The sequence below is a fragment of the Typopeltis vanoorti genome, chromosome 19, assembly GCF_054136105.1.
Source record: "Typopeltis vanoorti isolate ZY-2024b chromosome 19, IOZ_Tvanoo_1.0, whole genome shotgun sequence".
In the NCBI taxonomy this organism is placed as follows: domain Eukaryota; kingdom Metazoa; phylum Arthropoda; class Arachnida; order Uropygi; family Thelyphonidae; genus Typopeltis; species Typopeltis vanoorti.
In genome coordinates, this window is record NC_143567.1 from 62,312,857 (window position 1) to 62,337,786 (window position 24,930).

At 35.4% G+C, this 24,930-nt stretch overlaps 1 protein-coding gene across 2 annotated transcripts in view; it reads left to right on the plus strand.

Moving 5' to 3' along the window:
• Lerp (lysosomal enzyme receptor protein) overlaps positions 1–24,930 on the plus strand; it is a 514,158-nt gene that overhangs the window by 201,305 nt on the left and 287,923 nt on the right. For both annotated transcript variants that reach the window (XM_090408956.1, XM_090408955.1), the window contains exons 16-17: positions 4,225–4,431; positions 15,968–16,157. In XM_090408956.1, the coding sequence (XP_090265082.1) occupies positions 4,225–4,431; positions 15,968–16,157 (397 nt within the window). The remainder of the gene's footprint in view (positions 1–4,224; positions 4,432–15,967; positions 16,158–24,930) is intronic.

Genomic DNA, 24,930 nt, shown 5'->3' on the forward strand with positions numbered 1-24,930 from the left:
CCGCACTTTCGCTATGGCAAGTCGGGTCTGGCAGACCATGCATTGGATACCCTTGCACACGAGTCAATTGGAAAAAAACAAAAGTACTGCACAGAAGCTTCTACAAGTCAGAGAGGTTTTTCCTGGAATCAACAGAAGCCTTAAAACATACTCCAAACCTCAACAAGTATGGCTGTATAAATCTACCAAAGATTTAGGAGACAGTCATCCTAAGACCAAATTAATTATTTATTTATTTTTTTTTCAAAACTTTGGACTACTATTTTTCAAAACTTTGGACTACTATTTTTCAAAACTCTGGACTATGTCTTTTTTTTTAAAAAAAAACTTAGATGGCGCCTAATTAGGACTTTAGTCTTGTGTTGCAAGCTGTGATTGTGGTTGTCTTGCTGTTGTAACAAACTTTGTTTGTGTGCTCTGAAGATGCTGGATATAATATCAGCAAAATATTAGCTTTTAAGTTAATAAATAGTTATTTTCTTATCATCCATGTTCGCATCAATTCTGTTAAAATCCAATTCAACATGTGTGACGAACACATGTGCCTTTCCACATGATTAGCTCACACTGTTTTTCAAATTCAAGTTATAAAAATTTTTAAAAAATCTGATGTCAAGTGGCCACCAGTCGACATTGTTCAGTCTGCATACCTGATGTTAACAGAGGCCACAGTGATCCAAGAAGTATGGTTGGTTATGAGAGTCGAAGATGGTTTTTACAAGCTAGTGACAGAGCATGGCATGCTTCAAAAATGTTTGTTTTATTTTCTGAGAGAAGTAAATTTTCTCTCATCATGAGAAGTTTATAAAACTGGAGTTAGTGTGCAGAGAAAGATCCATGAGAAGCATCGACATCCAGTTAGTTAGTGGTGGACAAGAAAACTGTAGAATTTATTTGAAAAGTTGTAAACAAATATAGTTTCATTTAAAAAAGTATTCATCAAAATTGTCATATTGTAATAAGTACAGGTATAGTTTCATATAAAAAGAGGTCAACGAATTCTCACTTTGGCTAACAGTCTCTGTCCATTACTAGAATTGGCTGGCCAGGGTCCAAAATGATAAAAATAGATGTGACATGCTTCTTATTTTCAGACTTTGGCTAATTGTTTTGGTCATTTTGTGAACTGACCGGATTTTGGATTTGGCCCCAACACACATACACACTGTACTATGCACTTTTGAGAGTGTACTCATCAGTGTCCCTTCCTGTAATGCTGTGCATTATGGGAAAGGCACTAATGAGACCTCAAAGGTCAAAACTAGTCTAGTCAAAACTAGTCTAGTAAGTGGTCCTTCCCACAATGCATAGCATTATACACATCCGAAAGGATGTGTGCTTTGCATTATGGGTACTAAGGCCATTAATATGTCATTAGCTTCTCTAGACAGCTAGCTTAGTCATGAATATTGGATAAAAGATTAAACAAGAATATATCTTAGCTGGCCTAGTTGGCTGAGTGGTTAGCTTATCTGCTCTCCAGCCAAAAGGCTGCGGGTTTGAATCCTGCCATGTGGATGGATGTTTGTGATTGTCTGTGAAAAATACTAGTGGTGGTGGTGGTGGTGGTGGTGGACAGTAGATGGTATTAGTGTAGATGATGTGGTTCGCTGTAGTTTGTGGATTGAGTGGAGGAGACGGAGAGTTGTAGAGTAGGTGCCCTCTCTCGATGAGTCTGGGACTCTCTGGAGGTTTCAAGTAATAATAATAATAATAATAATAATCATCTTTAATTTATCTATAACCAAGTGAATAAAATTTCAATAACTATCATCTGCTTGAACTTATATTACTTATTCTAAGTAATTTTAATTTTACTTTGTAATGACTGGTTCTCCACTTGCTTTCAAAACTTTTGTCTCATTTTCAGTGTTTTCATGGTGTAATTACTTGGTGTTATACTGAATTATGAAAATAGTCTGTCACTTTAACTCTATACAAATGGAAAAACTTTTATTGGGATTATATTGATCAAGTGCATATAATAAACAACTAAGTTATACCAACTATAGTTCACCCACCATTTCTAGATTCCTTGTTGGATTTGTGCCAAGAATAGTCGATTCATGCTGAAGGGGAGAAAGAAACGAAGGATGTACGAATTGGTCGCCAACATGCGAAATCACGTGCTTTCTTGTCTGTCACTGTACTAGTACTAGCTTGATTTTTGTTGTTCTCTTTTTGCATTATTTTTTTATTATTAATTTGTATGATGGATCCAGTACAGTCCAGTACAGTACAGATCCAGTACAGTCAACAAGTTCTATTGTTACACGTTTCAGTAGCTCTTGCAAAAGAATATTGAATAATGTGCTGACATTCTGCGAAAAAGAATCGTCAGAAGGCCGTCTTCTTGTTCCCCTTTCTCAAGTCATAAAACGTGCAAGTGCAATTGCGGGCGTATCGGGGTCGACTGTTAAAAGAATTCGTAGGGAATCAAAAGGTGAAGGTAAGCCAAAATTTAAATCTCCTAAAAAAAAAAAAAAAAAAAAAAAGCGCCAGAGTAAAACCATCGAAACCGTAGCTTTGAATGATTTTGATGTAGACGTTATAAGAAGAGCTATTCACGAATTTTACGTGGTCGAGAAAAGAGTGTCAACTGTTCCGAAATTGATTCCTGTGCTTAAAGAAAAAATTAATTTTCCTTGGAAAAGAGAAACTTTAAGGAAAATACTTCATGAAATCGGATTTTGTTTTAAAAAGTCCCAGAATAAAAGGAAACTTATCATGGAGCGAAGTGACATTGTTTTATGTAGAATGCAGTATTTGCACGTATTAACACTCTATGTACATTTTTCCAACTGTTATACAAGCAAAATAGTTACACTTTAAAAACAACAATGTTCGTAAAAGAAAAGCTAAATTTTCCGACCTGTAATAATAAACAAACTCAGTTTGTTTATTATTACCTCCCAGAAGACAGACCGATTACCCTATTATCAGAATGGACTCTCCTTTTTCTGACATGCGCAGTAGTTTCGAGGGACCTCAAATCGGTGGGCGAACTATAGTTTCACCAACTAAGTCTGTTGGCATCTTCAGGGTACATAACTGATGTGGCACTAAAAAGTAAAAAACTGTTACAAACTATAATCAACCGATTCCAATTATATTAAACAAAGAACAGAGAGCATACAATACATTCATAGAGCGTGGATGATATCACTTGTTGTTATTTAGGAACGTTCTATAGTTGGCACTATAATTCAGTTCTGGCAAGTTGAAGGATCTGATAAGGGTCTTTCAGATCACAGGCAAGATTAGTCCTTGGTTCCTGTTAAGGTTTTGTATACGGCGGGCAACTGTTGTGGCCTCCTTAAAAATTCGGGAGTGGGAGTCCTCCTCCATGTAAGGAATTGTGCTTATATCCCACTCTATGGTATGGTTCATTCTTGAGAAATGAAAAGCTAACCTCGATTTTTCTTCTCTGTTATTATTGATGTCACCTATGTGTTCTTTTTGCCTAATTTCAAGGCTCCTTGAACTTTGGCAGATGTAATTCAAGCCGCACGAGCATGGTATGTTATAAACTCCAGCATATTTGGAGAAAGGATGGCTATCTTTTGGAGATCTTAAGAATTGTCTAATCGTTTCTGTGGGTTTAACAGGAACCAAGGACTAATCTTGCCCGTGATCTGGAAGACCCTTATCAGATCCTTCAATTCGCCAGAACTGAATTATAGTGCCAACTATAGAACGTTCCTAAATAACAACAAGTGATATCATCCATGCTCTATGAATGTATTGTACGCTCTCTGTTCTTTGTTTAATATAATTGGAATCGGTTGATTATAGTTTGTAACAGTTTTTTACTTTTTAGTGCTGTACATCAGTTATGTACCCTGAATATGCCAACAGACTTAGTTGTTGAAACTAGTTGGTATAACTTAGTTGTTTATTATATGCACTTGATCAATATAATCCCAATAAAAGTTTTTTCAGAGCTTTTTTGGTCAAGAAAATTAAACGTTTTTGTAACATCTATACACATTGCCATACAGTAAGATTCAAACCCCCCACAGCCTGTTTGTTAAAAAGCAAAGACTCTATTCACCCAACCAGACTAACATTTATAATAATTATAAATGGATTTTTTCAAAATCCAATTGCCATGTTTTATCACTAGTTTGAATAATAGCTTGGGATGAATTATATTGTTATTATATATATGTGTGTGTGTGTATAAATATATATATATATATATATATTTTTTTTTTTAAACAGGCAGAAGGAATTAAATTTTTAGGACAAGATGGAAATTGTAGGTATTCTTTTCTTTGGTCAACACGAGCTGCTTGTCCTTTAGAAATTTTGGAGAGAAGAAACCAGTGTACAATCACAGATCTGGAATCTGGATTTGTGTTTGATTTGAAATCCCTAAGAAAATCTTCAGGCTATTTCATTGCTGCTTCAGATACACAGACATTTCAGGTAAAGTTTCAAGAACTGATTTATTAAATATTACTGTTATCTGTCATTGTGACAAACAAGAAAGTCCCAGATAAAGCTCCATAGTATCAGTGCTGTTCTAAAGGAAATTTACTATAGGAAATCTTCCATTCTGTGAAACTATTTCTTTGCCCTCTACTAATTCAAATAATGTGTGATAACTATAATTATTTAATATTAATTTGTGATGTAGCACAAATACATTAAATTTTTTTAATGCATTACAAAAGTAGTAGCAATTTTTTTTTTCTTTAGCTATATTAAATTCAGAATTTGTGATTAGTTATGACAAGGAAACTCGTCATAAAAAACTATCAAAGAAAGAGCTAGTTAATCTCATTTATGCTAAAAGTCACTACGAACCTTCCACTGTAACAAACTATTCCTTTTATCACTGAATTTGCCCTGATGGGAGTTAGCTATACGTTTCTTGCAGTAAGCTTTCTTAAGACACTTGGTTTGATTTCTGCTTCTATCTGCACAGTTGCTTTCACATTTCCAAGAGTGGGATAGCACCAACCATATAGAGCTGTTGCTGTTACATATAGTTTCAGGTTTCATTCAGTATATTCTGTCCTTGTGACTTATTGATTGTAATAGAGAATGCTATCTGCATTGAAAATTGTCATAATTTTAATAAAAAAACAAGAGTGGTGGCAGATGTGTTTTTATTAAAATTATGACAATTTTCAATGCAGATAGCATTTCCTCTCTAGTATTTCCAATGATTCCAGTTATGGATAATTTTTCCGCATGTTTTAACACTGACTTTGGTTTCATTTGTAAGTCCAGTGGCCACATTTAAAGTCCCAAGAAGATAACCATGACGATGTACTTTTAACCGTGCAATTTGCAAAGAGGCATTTGTTATTCTAATATATACTAGGGCTGCTCATCAGTGGATAATCAAAAAGTGACTACTGATAGTGAAGACCAAATTTCCATAACAGTTAATGTGATTAAAATTTAATTGTGACTGTGATAGAGGAAATGGCATCCATACTGGCGGAAAACAGATTAATATGTTTTCCACTAAATCCATTCAGTATAAGTTAATGAAGAAGAATAAAAGAATACAATGTAACTGTTTGAACTAAAAATAATGCTCTTACTTTTCGACATCTCTTATTGAATGCCACATGGCCACTTCCATATCTCGTAGGGTTTTAAGAGAGATGACTGCTGGAAGAAATGGTAGAGTCATAGATAACTTTCCCACATAAAATTAGCAAGACAGTCACAAACATCCATGCCCAAAATGGGATTCAAACTCACAGCCTGTTTGTTGGAAAGCGGGTTGCCTGCCACATCATGGGAGCTACCTTACCAATTCTTTTACAATTTGTAGGCATGACACAACATGCAAAATAAAAATTAAACCACTGTAATTTCAAGTGAAACTATGATATGCTTATCAACTTAAAGCAGATACAATGAGATTAACTCTGTTGAGAAATGTTGGGAAATTGGAAAGATGCAGGAAGAGGTATGTAAGAAAAACAAAATACAGGAACTTTTTACATGCATTTCTTCAATTTCTAGCCATACAGAAATTGAAGAAATCTTGAGCATCTTGTGTTGCAATAACATGCTCTGCATACACTGTCTCCTTTCCCATATCAGCTGTAATTAATTCATACTCTTACCTTCCTCTGTTAAACCTGTGCTTCTGAAATGAACAGCTTGATTTAAAATTAGCCTTTATGAGGGGGGGGGGGATTGTATTGAACCGAGCTTCTTAAAACTCTTGAGAACTTTGATAATTTTATGTAAATCTATGCTACTTAAATTATTTTTTCAAGACAAGTAGATTGCTGGGAATAGAATGATAGTTTTAAAAGCACATATCAAGTATACAGATATAGACCCTTTCTTTTGTTCTTTATTCAAATAACATGTTTTCTCCCTTCTTCATCACCAAGAGTTGCACAGTGTAGGAAATCAAATCTGCAACAAATCATTATGTTGCAGAAACTAGCCTCTGTAACCTTTTCACTACTAAGCTTGAGCATCTTGAGCAGTTAAGGGCTTCCTTGCTGAGTTTGAGTATTCTCAAGTACTCTTCATCATCATCATCAAATTCCTGCCATATACCCTCAAGGGGTGTACAGGATATGACAGTACTACATGAAAAAATTACATCATTACTAACTTCCTATCTACAATTTTCCTCCAAATCAGTCTGTTACTTGTCAAGACTCCAACATTATCAGATCTTATATTTCTATCGTCTAAGGCACTTTGTACCGTATCAATCCACCTATATCTTGGTCTTCCTCTGGGTCGTTTTCCTGCCAACCTGGCAGAGAACACTTGTTTTGCTAATCTTTCCTCTCCCATTCTATTTAAGTGACCATACCATCTGAGATCAGCTCTGCTAACGCATTCCTGGATGCTGACAATGTCAAGTTCTTTCCTAATATCCTCATTTTTAATATGATATTGCCATTGATGCCATCTGTTCACGCCTCTAATCTTTCTCAGGACTCTCATATCTGCGGTCTCTAGTCTTTGGTCAAGTGTTTTACTTCTGACCCAGCTCTCAGATCCATAAGTTAAAATTGGTTTGAACACAGTCTTGTATACAGCTAATTTAGTGTTCCGACTAATTTCTCTCTTATTCCATATGAATTTATTCAATTGACTTCCCACGATACCAGCTTTGCTGATTCTGTTGTCTATTTCTATATTTAGTTTACCATCTTCAGTAAAAATTGTGCCTAAGTAGCTGAAATGTTTTACTTCTTCCACAGGTTCTCCATTCACAAAACAGTTGACATTTTCAATGATTCTGCCTATTTTCATTGTCTTTGTTTTTTTATTGCTGACCTTCATACCATATCTATTACAACAGCTATTCAATTTAGTCAGAGAATCTTGCAGACTTGTAGCAGATTTATTTAGAAGTATAACATCATCCGCATAAAGGAAAGAGCTGACATTAACATCTCCAATTTTGATATCAGGTTTATTACCACATTCCTTCATAATGTGATCCATATAGATAATGAATAACAGAGGGGATAATGTACATCCTTGTCTCACACCAGATTTAACATCAAACCATCTTCCTGTACTTCATTCAATTCTAACTGCTGACTCACAACTCAAATAAAGACTAAGTATTGCTTGATATAATGCCCCATTGACACCATATAACTGCAGCGTATTGAATAGCTTCTCTCTTGGCACCTTGTCATATGCCTTTTCCAAATCGACAAAACTTAAATACAGATCTTTGTTATATTCCCATGCTTTCTCAACTATTTGTCGTAAAGTGAAGATCTGATCCTGACAGCCTCTATTTGGCCTGAATCCAGCTTGTTCTTCACCAAGCTTTTCTTCCACAATTCTTCTCAACCGTTTCTCAAGTATACTTGCATAGATCTTGCCAGGAGCACTCAGTAGGGAAATACCTCTGTAATTCTCACATTCAGTTTTATTTCCCTTTTTATATATGGGTACTATGAGAGCTCTACTCCAATCATCGGGAATTCGTCCCTCTGTCCAGGCTTTCTGAACTATGCAGTGCAGCCACTGTAAGACTCTCATACCACCATACTTCAGCATTTCTGGTCGAATATCATCTACTCCTGCTGCCTTTCCACATTTCAAGGCTTTGATGGCTTTTTCTACTTCAAGTATGGATATGTATTCCTGACTGCATGCCTGATCAGTGTTTTTTATCACTGTGCTGTCATCACTGCTTGTTTCATTTAGCAGTTTTTCAAAGTAATTACTCCATACTTCAAGGATATCTTTTTCTCCTGTTTTCATGTCACCTTTATCATCTCTAACTCCTTTTACAGCACTCTTTCCTCCATTCCTATGCTTCTTCAGTAACCTCCAGAATATTTTGCCACCTTCTTGATATTTATTTTCTATATTCTTGCCAAAGTCCTTCCACGACTTTTGTTTAGCTAGTTTTACACAGTGTTTAGCTCTCTTACATTTGTCTCTGTATTCTGTAAGAGTAAAAGTTGACTTATTTGCCAGGAACTTTTTGATGTGCTTTCTTCTTTTCCTTCACTGCCTCTTTAACTTCCTGTGTCCACCAGGGAGTTCTGATTTTTTTATCCTTGCACACAACCTCACCACATGCCTCTCTGGCAGAATCAATCAATGTTTCCTTCAGAGTTTGCCACTGAATCTCCAAGGTTTGATTCCTGTTCTCAAACTCTTTCATTTTCTTTTCAATAATATTTCTGTATTTTAGTTTACAGTTCACATCTGAGAGCTGCTCAACTTTTATTCGCTTTAAAACTTTCTTACATGTTATTCTTTTCAATAGGAGATTCAATTTTATCCTGCTCAAGACTAAATAGTGATCACTTCCAATTTCAAATCCTCTGTACACTCTGGTGTTCTGCACCAGGGAGAAAACATCACTATCAACAATAACATAGTCAATGAGACTTTTCTTATTCCTAGCCTCTACTCTCCATGTGAATTTGTGCACATTTTTATGTTGGAACATGGTGTTAGTAATAACCAGTCCATGTCCTGAGCAGAAATCCAACAGATATTTGTCATTATTATTAGCTTTGCTCTTTTCTCCAAATTTTCCCAAAATATTTTTGTATGTCTCACAATCATTTCCTACTCTACTATTTAGATCCCCAACAAGGACCAACTTTTCCTTTTTCATTGTGTCAGTTGCTTTTTCTAAAGCATCAAAAAATTCCTCCACTTCTACCTTAGTAGAACCTTCTGTGGGACCATAGGCACAAATAAGTCTCATTGTCCAGTTCCCCATTCTCATATTTGCCCACATTACTCTACTTGAGACTGACTGCCATTCAAGAAGATTAGCCTCGTATTTTGTGTTGAATACTATGGCTACTCCTTCTTTTCCTTGATTGTCATTGCCTGAATATAACATTTTGTATTTATTGCTCAGAAAGATCTCACCAGTTTTGGTCTTTTTTGTTTCAGTCACCCCTATTATGTCGATCTGGTACTTATCTAATTCCTCAGCTAGCTCCATTTCTTTGCCATTCAGGCTTCTTATGTTGATAGTATCGATCTTTAACTCTGGTGATGTTGAGTTGGGGTTTGTTTTCAGATTTGTTCCAGTAGCTGACTTTTCGCTGTTTGCCCTGGTTCCCTGGCGAAAACAACGGGGGCCTTGTTTAACCGGGCGAAGCCCCAGCTGGCATGAAATTTTGTCATGTTGTACCATCATTTTTTATTTTGGTTTAACCAATAAGAATACAATTTGGTCAGCTAAATCCCAAATTTCCAGCCCATCCTCGTTCGTTCAGTATCAAAGTAGATACCCAACAGGGTGCACCACGAGAAGGTGAGGATTGGACATTAGGTCAGAAGCCCTGGTCGGTTCTCCGCATTCCTTTAAAGGCTATGTGGAGGTCTCCTCTCAGTTATACAGCTTTGACCCTCAAGTACTCTTATGCATTAAAAAATTTCCAACAAAACATCTTTAAAACAAGTTTGAATTTTATGGGTATGTGGGGACATACATAAGTGTTATTAATATAATTCCGTCAACCCAAGCACTTATCTGTTTACATCTACTACCTGGAGGAAAATATTTTTACTATTGTACATAGGAGAAGAAATATCCTGGCTGATGTCACATGGGCCATGTCTTTCCAGGGATAGTAAAATAGCAGAAAGTGTGAATGCTGACTGCAAATCATGAAAATTGCATGAAAGGAAAGAAAGGCAAACCAATCAGCCAATAACAAAGCCCTATTGAGTAATAGCATACAATACAATAAAAATATGGGAGAAGTTGAGTACATGAGTAGTTCTGATGAATGTTTGCATAAGACCTTGAAGTGGCACAGAAATTCATCCCCCCCCCCCCCCCCCATGCATAAGTTCCAGTTCTAAATTCTCACACACTGTACAAAGTAAAAACAGTGAATCCATAATGCTTGCATATTTTCAACTGGCTCTCTTAAGAGAAATTTTTCGAAACTTCCATTTAAGAGAGTAGATATACACATACTGGCCACTGAATTAGAAACATTTATGCAGATGTATGTAAATGTCACAGCATATATGCAAAATACTTGGTCACGTTCCACATGTGTTCTAGGCAACTATTTAAGAGTGCTCCTGATCAGTAATCGTCAGTGGTGTTGATCACAATGGGGAAAGACAAAGAATTTTTTAGTGTTCGATAAAAAGTTTATCATGAGTGCCCATCTGGCCTAAGAGACATAACTGTGGTTCTAAGACTGTCTGTCAAGAAGAGATCGCTGTTGTCTTAGAAGGTACAGAGAAACATAACTTCCTGTGTACAGTAATTGACTGAAACATTTAATGAAGGCTGTTCCCGACTCTTATTTCACTTCAGAGAATTGAAGAGGATCGGTATTAGCAATCGCATGCCTATACTGAAACCACTAATTTCTGCAATTTTTCTAATTCAGTGGACGGTATGTGTGACAAATAGTGTTACTCTATGTATATATCACCTATTTCGAAAAACCACCATTGGTATCTCTCATCTTGGCAACTCTGACCACAATCTTGTCCATATTTCTTTTTCCATAAATTGTCCTTCTCCGAGACAGTCTCAGTTTCATATTCTGTAGTACTGCAGTGGTGCCAATTGAGATGACTTTCAGGATTTCTTTGTCTCTTTTTCACAGTTTAATTATTCTTTCACTCTCATTCCTCCTCCATGTGTCAGGACCTTGGGTCCTGACCCAAGCACCTGTTCTGGTCTAATAACCCAAATTATTCTTGCTGAGATGATTGCCTTTATTCCCCATTCTGTGCAAAATCATGACTTTCATCTAAGTGCCAACAAATTTGCCAAAGCAGTCCAATTTTTCTCTCTCTATCCTGATGATACAATGGGAAAGTCTCCTAAAGATAAGCTGACCTCTTGGCATTAGTTTTTTCCTCTAACTCTTGTATAGTTAACAAAGACAAATCTCCTCCTATTATACAACGAACTAGTATTGATACTAATAAGTGTTCTGGCCCTCATAGTGTCCCTCCAGTTGTGCTCCAGACCTGACATCTTTCTTGTATTATCTTTTCTAGTTATTATACTCACCAGGCTTCTGTTTGACTGCTTGGAAGCATGCTTTTATTCAGCCCATTCACTAAAAAAGGAAGGTAAACATCAGCCATCAAACTATTGCCCATATTACTCTTACCTCAAAAATAATGGAAAACATCATCGGCGGCTAACTGCTTCACTTCTTGGAGATTCACCAATTACTTAATAATCCCCAAATAGTATTCCACCATCACTATTCTCATTTCACAGTAAATCTCCTAGCCATCCTCACCCATATTTGAGGACCATGAAAATGTTTGGAGAAACTCAAGTGGTCACTCTTGATATTTCTTCTTACCAGCTACCTAAGCTTGGTAAGAAGCTTAGGTAGTTTCTTACCAAGCTTTTTATCTTTAACGACAAGTATCTTATAGTATAAGACTATTACACTTTTTTTATATAATGTTGGTCAAGTAGCTTTATTTTATCGTCCTACATGTTTCGCAATTTTTCTATCAGCATCTTCAGGGAATACAAAATAATAAGCCAAATGAAGGTAACAGACTAGGTTATAACTGATGGTTCTAATTCATACAAAAAATTAGTATTGTGCATGACAGTGTGCGTGTCTCGTGAACGTGATTTATTCGTTATGGCTCATGATGTAATTGTCATGAAAGTTCATTTCTTTGATGTTTAATGATCTGATTAAAGCTTTCCAAATTTCTGGTAAGATTAGACCTTGATTCTTGTTTAGGTTTTCAGTTTTACAGAGTTGAATGGTAGTTATCTTCTATATTGGGCATAAGGCTCTTATCCCACTCAATGTGATGGGTTAGTAGAGGCAAAGTGGCAAGAAAGGCCTGAAATGTCTTGTCTGTTGTTTCATTGTCACGCATAATACTAATTTTTTGTATGACTTAGAACCATCAGTTATAACCTAGTCTGTTACCTTCATTTAGCTTACTAGTTTGTATTCCCTGAAGATGCCGATAGAAAAATTGGCGAAATATGTAGGACGATAAAATAAATCTACTTGACCAACATTATATAAAAAAAGTGTAATAGTCTTATACATAATAGTCGAGAAAAAATTCCACACATATCTTATAGTATTTCTCCTTTCCTTTGTGAATGGATTTCCAGCTTCCTTTCCAGTTGTTCATTGTGGATCCTGGTGGATGGTTTTCTTTCATCAGATTTTTCATTCGGTGTTGGTGTACCTCAAGTACACCAGCATTGATTGAGAGCTGATAAAAAATATGACCTTTTTAATTTTTAAAACCTTGTAGTGCTCAGATAATTCACATTTTAAGATTGTCATTAACCAAGCCTTAAATGCTGATGTTCTTGCCATTCTCAAGTGGTGTTAAGACAACCTGGTGAATTTTTATGCTACCAAAACACAATCTTGTCTTCTCTCTCAGAAGAAAGACCCCTCCCCCTCCAACTTTGGGAATATTCTGCTCAACACTTGGGATCCATGAGGATTTGGGAAGAAGAAATCTATCGATAGCTTTCTTGAAAAGCCGAAGGTTGTAGCCATCGCAGAGAAGTTTTAAAGCTGTTCTAGACAATTAATGCAGACAGGATATAAAAGAGGAAGTGAAGCAGGTTTGGTGAGTTTGCAGTTGGAGCATGATATTGGGTTAATACTGCTTGTTTTTAACAGGTCCAGTGGAGCACTGAGAATGAGGGATGCGAAAGACATTGAGCTGAAATAGATCACCTCTGAGATAGGGTTGAAGTGTGTCAGTGACAGAGAAATGTGAGGGCTGAATCACCCTCCTCTGGACAGCATCAGAAATTTTAAGGTTGTGTAGATTAGTAGTTGGTTGAAAAGTAGTTTCTTAAGTGGAAAAAAAGATGCCTAGTTTTTTAGAACCTAAGGAAACTGTTAATGTGTTTATGCCAGTGAAGGCTAGATGTGTCAGTCAAAAACAAATTGTCTATTGATTTGTGTGTTGTTGAAGTAAGATGAATTGAGATCCTTTTTTGTGAAAATGTCAGACTTTATTTTGATAGAGTGAAAGTGTCTGTTTTGAAAAATGGAGTGAGGAAAAGTGCTTAGACAGTGTTTAGATCTGTTTCCATGTTTTCTTTATCATCTTCACTAAATGTTCTCTAAATTGCTAAAATGTTTTACTCGTTTTGTAGGTTCTCCATTTGGAATGCAGTTGTTGTTATCAGTATTCCTGCATGTTCTCATAGCTTTTGTATTTTTATTGTTGAATTTCATACCAAATGAACATTATTACAGTAGTTATTCACTTAGCCTCAAAATTTCTAGTGGATATATTTAGGAATGTAATATGATTTGCATATTAATGTTACATTTGGATATCAGGTTTAATGCTACTTCTTAATGAGATTCATAAAGATGATAAATGGCAGTGCACTGACTTTTTACTGTTCTCTGTTTTCCTGATGCAAATAGCTGTGTCCTTATTTAACTGGACAATTAGGTATGAAATTTCATATTGTATCATGTTCATCTCGGGTTTCTTTAAAGCAGTCTGTTCATCTTGTGTTCTTAATGGAGAAATTGCTTATACAAATTTAAATCTAATGTTAGTTACTTCCTAATAATTATCTATTTCCATTTTCAACCCCTATGCATTATACTAGATGATTGAAGAGCTTTACATTGGGATTATTTAAAAACAAAATGTGGCAGTGTAAAAATAAGACTTACTGGTAGTGCTGTCTCATAAATATGCATATTTCGTTCTACTGTAAATTTCATCTTCTAGTAGTTTCAAGTTTGTGTATGAGATGCTAGCCAGAAGTTTCTAGACTTGGTTACACATGATGCATGCAGCTTGCAAAGTGATTTATCAGTGCAAGATATAATTGTATTGCTAGTGTGGCATTAGATATTATTTACTGTATTGTAACTGTGACTTAATTGCAACAATGTGTTATTTTTAAAATGAACAGTGTGGAAGAATAAAGAGTTTTCAAGAAGTTTCACTTTAAATTCAGTCTTTGAACTGTTACAAATTTCCATCATAAAAAGTTCATCATTAGCTCAAAGAAACTTGGACAGGTCTAGTTGGACATCTACAATATGATCTTTGACTGTGAAGGACTTTGCATCAGGACTTCATTCTTGCAGATCCAACTGTCTGCTGATTACTTAATTTTATTGCTTAAGGGACCTTAAGCAACAAAAAAATGTGCTTAAGGGAAAAAAAAAACGAGGATTACAAATCAACCAGGATATAACTGCATATTTAAAAAGTAAGCAGAAATCAGGAAGAAAATTACCCTTTTACCATTGATAATCTGAAATTTAAAAGTGCTGCTTCCTTCAAATATCTTGGAACATTAATTGCTCAAGATAATAAAATTAGCATAGCAATAAAAGCTAGAATGCATGCCTCCAGTAGATCTTATCAATCATTATATCATTTACTCTCTTTCAAGCAGAATTAAAATAGAAATATACAAAACAATCATTAGACCTTTTGTTTTATATGGAGCAGAAACCTGGAGCATAACAGACCAAGATGTAAAAGCTTTGCAGATCTTTGAAAATAAAATCCTCGGAAAAGTTTAGGGACCTGTAAGAGATAACACAACTTTGTTGTTTCTTATAGGCAAGTCGAATGGAGAAGAAGAAATAATCGAGAACTATATGAACTCTGTAGATCTCCACTTCTATCTGATGAAATCAGAGCTTGCATATTGAGATGCCTTGGACACATGAAAAGAATGGGTGAGGAGGAGAATGGCTAAACAAGCATTTGAGATGAGGTCTGAGGAAAGCAACTAAGATGTTATTCCCCCCCAACCAGTGCTGGTGGGTGGATAACATCCAAAAAGACTTACCTGCAATGGTAATTCTGGACTGACTGAAAGAGCTCAAGACAGAAATAAATGGAAAAAATTGGTACTTGCAGAAAAAGAACCACAAAGGTTAAGCAAGCTAAGCAAGAAGAAAGGAGAATGCTCACTAAAATGACTAGAAAAGGTCACATGCAGAAGTGTTTTGTTTCCCCAAGACAGTGGTCTAATGATAACCAAAGCATATTGCAGTGTTTGTGAAACAGTTTTGGGACATGAATGGTATAGATTCCAAGGCCAAATATCGAAGGTACTCTCATGCCCCTCATTCTTTTGTTCAAGGTGATATTTCAGTGATCCAGATTGCATTGCAAGTAGTACTGAATGTAATCTCTAAGAAAGACAACTAGTGGAAGAAATGGACTTGCATAAATTTCCAAGAAGATTACTTTGAAGGAATGACAGTGATCTGTATGGGAAAGCGTTCAGCTAATCTCGGAACTTTTGAATAGTACCTTTATAAGATATCTCAGATTAGCAAATTTGTTTGATAAATATCTGGAATGCCAAGTCTCATCAGTATGTTCAGCTTGAGTGAGACTGATTTAGTGCTGTTTAGTGAGACTATTTGGATAATATGATTCTAATGCAAAATGTGCCTAAAAAGGAATTGTTTATTTAAGGAACCAGTTTATTAAACAAGTTTTTATATGTATAATACATTCTTCGTATAATTTTGTTTTTCAGTTAAATATATGCGGATCACTTGAGAATGAAAAATGTCCAACTAAAGGGTCATCTAAGTACAATATTTCTGTTTGTGAAACACAGAAGTATGGAGAAACGAAAGTGCTGGGCTTGGCAGATAATTACAGATTAAGATTTACAGAGGATTGGCTTGTATCCCTTGTTTATACTGGAATAGAAGATGAATCAGGTAACACAATTATAATTTTTGCAAATTAAATTTCATAGCCTATACAACAGGACTGGGTTTCTGCGTATGGACAGTGTTTTAATAATTAATTGTATCCATTCTATGTACAGATCTTAGTGAAATATTTTTGAGCATCCAACAGAAAAATGCATCACTAGGCATTCAGTAATCCTGATTTGTAATGATAGAAAAAAAAGAATTATATATTATTATTCTTATTAAGAGAGATTGCCAGGGATTCAAGAGAGGCCACATACTTCCTATACCAGCTGTCATACTTTTTCTTGAATTCTTTCATGCTCGTTGTACACACACAACATGCACTGGCAATCCATTCCAATCATGCACCACTCTATGAGAGAAATATCTTGCTCTCAACCCCTTCTTGATGGCATTCATTCTCAACTTCCAAAGATGCCTTCTTGTCCTTTCCCCCATCCTCTAAAATGAAAAATCCCATCTGAAAATCCTGTATGACCTTTCAGAAGTTTGTAAGTCTCAATCATATCACCCCTCTTTCTCATGCTTGCTAGTGTCTGCTGTCTACAAATTCTCAATCTGTCTTCATAATTAGTATTCCACAATCCTGATATCATTTTCACTCTCCTTTTCACTCTTTCCACTGTATCAGAATCACCATGGAAACTAGGAGACCAGACCTTCATGCAATAGTCCATGTGAGTCCTTGTAAAGAGGCAAAATGACTTTCTTATCTTTACATAATCTTATTTCTTATCTTATCTTTACTTAGGGGATGGTTCTTTTCACCATTGACAATTATCCTTCAAGTTGCATTGGCAATCTTTGCTATAAGGCACTTGAACTTCAACATCCTTTCTACTAAAACTCCAAGATGTCTAGTCTGATCATATTCTTCCAGCATAATCCCACCAATATAATATACATTGGATATCTAATCATACTAAAGTACATGACTTTACATTTACTAACATTGAACTGAACAATTTTAGCCTATTCAAATCATTCTGCAAGTACTGCATATCACCTGCATTCCTGATTACCCTTATCTATCTTTGCATCATAAGCAAATAGCTATATGTTGCCTGTCAAATACTTCCCAGTGTCATTAATGTATAGATTGAATAACAATGCGCTAACAATTGAACCTTGTGGAACATCACTAGTTTTTATTGAACTTAACATGTCAATTAAATTTTTATCTCTACCTTGTAACTCTAAATTTAAATTGCTTAATTTCGTACAGAAATCTACTAAAAATGATAAGTGTGACAATCATCTTTTATCACTCAATTGTGGATAAATATCTCCTTTTTCATCAAGAAAATTTTTTATATTGTTAATTAATACAAGAAATCTTACTAAAAATTGACTTCTGCTGAGCCAGCAAACATTATTGTACAACAGAAGTTCCCTCTCATCATCTGCCTGTAATTTAAATAACTGCCATTGCAGGGCTTTTCCTCGAACAGAATTTACAATTTTAAATGTAATATCCAAAACATCTTTTGTATTTAATCTTTTACTACACAGTATTTGTTGGTGAATAATACAGTGGTATGTTAAAAAATCTGGATATTTGTCATCGTTTTTACATAATGAAATGAAGCCTGATTTATTACCTATCATTGCAGGAGCACCATCAGTAGTAATAGACACAAGTTTAAAAAGTGGAAGTTTGTGTTGTTTCACAAATTCATCAAATGCCGAAAAAATGTCTTCTCCTCTAGTCCTTCCCAATAATGATATAATTTTCAAAAGTTCTTCTTTACTTGAATAATCTTGAAATACCATGCGAATAAATACCATTAACTGGGCAATATCAGTGAAGTCGTTTGATTCATCAAATTGTAATGAAAATGCAATACACAGGTGAATGTCTGACATTAACCTGGCCTGGAAAGTTTCCTCCGGCAATTGGAACTCTTCCTTTCGGCAATTTGAAACCTTGTCTGCGGCCTAGAAGTAGTCTTTCTCTAGTGACTTCTCGAACCGAGAAGCTCCTTTCTGGAAGCGGGAAACTCCTCTCTCAAGCAATGTGGATCCGGGCAGGCTCTCTGACGTTGACTCTGGACTGGGTGGCCTCCTCTCTGACAGCAATTCTGGAACCAGGACCCCCTTCTGCTTGCTTCAGTCCCTTTTTATTAGGCCTCCTCTGAGACTTCGCTTGAAGTTTGGCAACCCCCAAAGAATCGGAATGAGTCTTTCATCTTAAGTTTCAAGTTGGGCATGCCTTTTGTTCTCCTCCGCTTTCTTTTGATTGTAAGTTGCTGGCCATCGGAAAATTGTTTGAACTCTTTCTGACTGACTTCAGAGATGTTTGCAGTTAGAGCCTGCAAGCCTTTCTCATACATACAAGTTTCAATAACAATCTTTCTAATGCCGCCATGTACAGTTTTGGCGACAAAAACATTGCCTTTATTTTTAACACTCTAACATATTCTTATTAAAGCAGTATATACAGTTAGCTTCAAAAGAGTTATTGAAACTTGTAAACTCTAAGTGCAAACATCTCTGAAGTCAGTCAGAAAGAGTCCAAATTAATTCATTTACCCGGACTTATAAGAAAATTACTGATTTGACAATTTTAATGAAAAATAAATAAACAATAGCAATACACTTAAAGCGAATTAAAAATAATACAACATAATGATAAATAAAATATTATGTTCATCATCATCATCATCAAATTCCTGCCATGTACCCCCAAGGGGTGTACAGGATATGACAGTACTACATGAAAAAATTACATCATTACTAACTTCCTATCTACAATTTTCCTCCAAATCAGTCTGTTACTTGTCAAGACTCCAACATTATTAGATCTTATATTTCTATCGTCTACTGCACTTTGTACCATATCAATCCACCTATATCTTGGTCTTCCTCTGGGTCGTTTTCCTGCCATCTTGGCAGAGAACACTTGTTTTGCTAATCTTTCCTCTCCCATTCTATTTAAGTGACCATACCATCTGAGATTAGCTCTGCTAACGCATTCCTGGATGCTGACAATGTCAAGTTCTTTCCTAATATCCTCGTTTTTAATATGATATTGCCATTGATGCCATATCTGTTCATGCCTCGAATCTTTCTCAGGACTCTCATATCTGCGGTCTCTAGTCTTTGGTCAAGTGTTTTACTTCTGACCCAGCTCTCAGATCCATAAGTTAAAACTGGTTTGAACACTGTCTTGTATACAGCTAATTTAGTGTTCCGACTAATTTCTCTCTTATTCCATATGAATTTATTCAATTGACTTCCCACCATACCAGCTTTGCTGATTCTGTTGTCTATATTTAATTTACCATCTTCAGTAAAAAGCGTGCCTAAATAGCTGAAATGTTTTACTTGTTCCACAGGTTCTCCATTCACAACACAGTTGACATTTTCAATGATTCTGCCTATTTTCATTGTCTTTGTCTTTTTATTGCTGACCTTCATACCATATCTATTACAACAGCTATTCAATTTAGTCAGAGAATCTTGCAGACTTGTAGCAGATTTATTTAGAAGTATAACATCATCCACATAAAGCAAAGAGCTGACATTACCATCTCCAATTTTGATATCAGGTTTATTACCACTTTCCTTCATAATGTGATCCATATAGATAATGAATAACAGAGGGGATAATGTACAACCTTGTCTCACACCAGATTTAACATTAAACCATCTTCCTGTACTTCCTTCACTTCTAACTGCTGACTTACAACTCAAATAAAGACTAAGTATTGCTTGATATAATGCCCCATTGACACCATATCACTGCAGCGTATTGAATAGCTTCTCTCTTTGCACCATGTCATATGCCTTTTCCAAATTGACAATACTTAAATACAGATCTTTGTTATATTCCCATGCTTTCTCGACTATTTGTCGTAAAGTGAAGATCTGATCCTGACAGCCTCTATTTGGCCTGAATCCAGCTTGTTCTTCACCAAGCTTTTCTTCCACAATTCTTCTCAACTGTTTCTCAAGTATACTTGCATAGATCTTGCCAGGAACACTCAGTAGGGAAATACCTCTGTAATTCTCACATTCAGTTTTATTTCCCTTTTTATATATGGGTACTATGAGAGCTCTACTCCAATCATCGGGAATTCGTCCCTCTGTCCAGGCTTTCTGAACTATGCAGTGCAGCCACTGTAAGACTTTTATACCACCATACTTCAGCATTTCTGGTCGAATATATCTTCTACTCCTGCTGCCTTTCCACATTTCAAGCCTTTGATGGCTTTTTCTACTTCAAGTATGGATATGTATTCCTGACTGCATGCCTGGTCAGTGTTTTTTATCACTGTGCTGTCATCACTGCTTGTTTCATTTAGCAGTTTTTCAAAGTAATTACTCCATACTTCAAGGATATCTTTTTCTCCTGTTTTCATGTCACCTTTATCATCTCTAACTCCTTTTACAGCACTCTTTCCTCCATTCCTATGCTTCTTCAGTAACCTCCAGAATATTTTGCCACCTTCTTGATATTTATTTTCTATATTCTTGCCAAAGTCCTTCCACAACTTTTGTTTAGCTAGTTTTACACAGTGTTTAGCTCTCTTACATTTGTCTCTGTATTCTGTAAGAGTAAAAGTTGACTTATTTGCCAGGAACTTTTTGATGTGCTTTCTTCTTTTCCTTCACTGCCTCTTTAACTTCCTGTGTCCACCAGGGCGTTCTGATTTTTTTATCCTTGCACACAACCTCACCATATGCCTCTCTGGCAGAATCAATCAATGTTTTCTTCAGAGTTTGCCACTGAATCTCCAAGGTTTGATTCCTGTTCTCAAACTCTTTCATTATTTTTTCAATAATCTTTGTGTATTTTAGTCTACAGTTCACATCTGAGAGCTGTTCAACTTTTATTCGCTTTAAAACTTTCTTACATGTTATTCTTTTCAATATGAAATTCAATTTTATCCTGCTCAAGACTAAATAGTGATCACTTCCAATTTCAAATCCTCTGTACACTCTGGTGTCCTGCACCAGGGAGAAAATATCACTATCAACAATAACATAGTCAATGAGACTTTTCTTATTCCTAGCCTCTTCTCTCCATGTAAATTTGTGCACATTTTTATGTTGGAACATGGTGTTAGTAATAACCAGTCCATGTCCTGAGCAGAAATCCAACAGATATTTGTCATTATTATTAGCTTTGCTCTTTTCACCAAATTTTCCCAAAATATTTTTGTATGTCTCACAATCATTTCCTACTCTGCTATTTAGATCCCCAACAAGGACCAACTTTTCCTTTTTCATTGTGTCAGTTGCTTTTTCTAAAGCGTCAAAAAATTCCTCCACTTCTACCTTAGTAGAACCTTCTGTGGGACCATAGGCACAAATAATTCTCATTGTTCGGTTCCCCATTCTCATATTTGCCCACATTACTCTACTTGAGACTGACTGCCATTCAAGAAGATTAGCCTCGTATTTTGTGTTGAATACTATGGCTACTCCTTCTTTTCCTTGATTGTCATTTCCTGAATATAACATTATGTATTTATTACTCAGAAAGATCTCACCAGTTTTGGCCTTTTTTGTTTCAGTCACCCCTATTATGTCGATCTGGTACTTATCTAATTCCTCAGCTAGCTCCATTTCTTTGCCATTCAGGCTTCTTACGTTGATAGTACCGATCTTTAACTCTGGTGATGTTGGGTTGGGGTTTGTTTTCAGATTTGTTCCAGTAGCTGACTTTTCGCTGTTCGCCCTGGTTCCCTGGCGAAACAACGGGGACCTTGTTTAACCGGGCGACGCCCCAGCCGGCATGATATTTTGTCATGTTGTACCATCATTTTTTTATTTTGGTTTAAACCAATAAGAATACAATTTGGTCGGCTAAATCCCAAATTGCCAGCCCATCCTTGTTCGTTCAGTATCAAAGTAGATACCCAACAGAGTGCACCATGAGAAGGTGAGGATTGGACATTAGGTCAGAACCCCTGGTCAGTTCTCCGCATTCCTTTAAAGGCTATGTGGAGGTCTCCTCTCAGTTATACAGCTTTGACCCTTAAGCACCCCCAAAAAAAAAAATTATGTTTTCAATTTTAATTAAATTTGTATGTAAGGAGGAATACACAAGAGATCGACCAAAAATCGCACCGCGATCGACAGGTTGAACACCCCTAGCCTACACATTCTATTTGTGATCAGTACTACCTTAAATTAGCTTTCCTCACTGTGCTACCTTGTTTATTCTGTTATCTGTTTTGAAATCTAATTTGCCATTTTCACAAATTTGTGCGACTTTAATAGCAGAAATATCTTACTTATTCTTCTTTGAAAATGCAGGTGATATTGATCATCTTCCTGCCATTTTCATCTTTTTGTCTTTTTTTGTTGCTCATTTTCATATCAGCTTTCATTTCAACTCAATTGAGTTGAATATTTCAGTATTTTAAGGCACTTTCCTTCAAAATGTGATCCGTGTAGATGATGTATAACAATGGAGGTAGCACGCATCCTTGACTTATGCCCGATTTTACATAAAATCACCCATTACCTCTTCTAACAATTAACTGACAACTTAAATATAGACTATACGTTACTGTGTATAATTTCCCATTTACATTATGTTATGTAATGAGCTTTTCGCTGAGCACTTTGTCATATGTCCTTTCCAAATCTATGAAACTAAAATAGAGATGGTCCTAGGATTTCTTGACTGATATTCAAAGTAAAAATCCAAACCTCAATCCAGCTTGTTCTTCCACACATTTTTCCTGTCCAATTTTTTTTTTTTTTTTTTTTTTTAGCCTCTTCTCGAATATGCTTGCATAAATCTTACTTGAAACACCCAGTAGAAAAAGTCCTATATAATTTTTGCCAGTTTTATTATACTTTTTTTTTAAAAAATGGGTACTATGATCCTCCAGTCATCTGGAGTAGCAAACTTGTTCTTTAATTTCTATATTCGGCAAGTATGCTGGTCTCTTAGCATATCTGCTGTCCATCCATGAGCACTGAATTTCCCCCATTGGCTTAGATACTGTTGAATGTCTTTAGGTGATAGATGAATTTCATTGTGAAGTTTGAGACCATACTGCCTATTTTGGAGATCTGAAGTAGTTTGAAAAAGTTCCATGTTTCTAGAACAAAGCTTCTGGATTATGCAAACTAACCCACAGAGGGTGGGTTTACATAATCCAGAATGTGTACATATATATTGCTAATAGGTTATTACCCTTTTTTTTTATGAGATTTACTTAAATACACTTTAAAATTTTGTATGTTGAGGATTATTTTTGTTTGTTTCTAGTTTTTTTTACATATGTATTCCATTTTTTATGTAAGGATCTAATTTCACTTCAGACGTGGCATTCTTCTGCACACATAATTTAGTTTATTTTCTATTTTATTATTATTATGTGATACTTCCAAGGACTCACTATCCCATTACACAACTGACCATCTTCTCTACTTATTCCTCTGATTACTGTCAAGACACACCACCATTTACTGTCCACCACCAATAGTGTTTTTTTTTTTTTTTTGTCTCAGTGAAGATATAGTGCAGTGGTTCCCAACCTTTCCCCACTTGTGTACCCCTTTTAAACCCATTTCTATAAATTGTACCCCTTGTTTTAAAATTAGCTGTTTTTAAATACAGTACCGACACTTTTGTTCAGTGCCTATCTTAATGTAACACACTTACTTATACTCAGTCAATAACACGTACCCCCAGTGGTTTGTGTACCACCAGTTGGGAACTGATGATCTAGAGTGATTCTTTAAGTCCATGTTTATTTAACATAACTATGGATAAAATAATAAGAATTTAAATGGAATAAAAATCAGAAAAGAAAAATTTAAATTTGGTTGAATATTCAGATGTACATATATATCTGAATATTCAACCAAATTTAAAATGATGTATATGTAGTTTTACTTGGAAGAAATGAAGTCAATCTTCAAAAGCAATTATTCAAATTCCAACAGATATACTGTCATTTTAAAATGAAAATATTAACAGAGAAATCAAAAACAGTGATAATGGCAAAAGAATCAATAAGATGTAATTAGACTGGAACAAGTAATGAAATTTAAATACCTAGGAATAACTTGTGAGAATATAACACAGAATGAAGTAAAAGAGAACAATCTCTGAAGGCTAATAAAATATTACATATAAATTCAATTATACAAAAAAAGAAAAATCTAGCAAATGAAACAAAAGTAAGAATATACAGGGTGGCAATTTTTTATTATAATGAAATACAAAACCTGGAGTTTTTTTAATTAGTTATGAAAAACGACATCATGTAAGTATCTTCCATTTTCGGCTTCACTATGACAGACCCTTTCTACGGTATGTTCCATGACAGCTGTTAATATTTCTAGCAGCAGCATCCTAATTTCTGCATTAATGTCCTCCTTCAGCTTTGGCTTGTTGGTGGCTTATTCACATGCACCTTTTCCTTTAGGTAACTAACCCCAAACTCCTAATACATTTCACAAAATACCATATGGTGAGCTTACAGTCAAGTTTCTGTTTGGCTCATTTAATGATACTTGAACAAAACAGCCAGCACCCCTTGTCAAGTTTGCTATTTGTACTTCAAGACTTTTACACAGGTATGTTAATTACTATCATTTGTTTTAAAGCCTATTAAATTTAACTTATAAGCCTAGTTGTTATAAATTATTATACACACCTATTCTTAAGAATATAGTAATTTTATTACTGCAAATATTTCGACCAGAAACTAACTGGTCGTCATCAGTGCATCAGCATGATCACAAATAGAGCTACTTATACTCAGTAGCTTCACTTAGCTTCACCTTGTGATGCTACAAG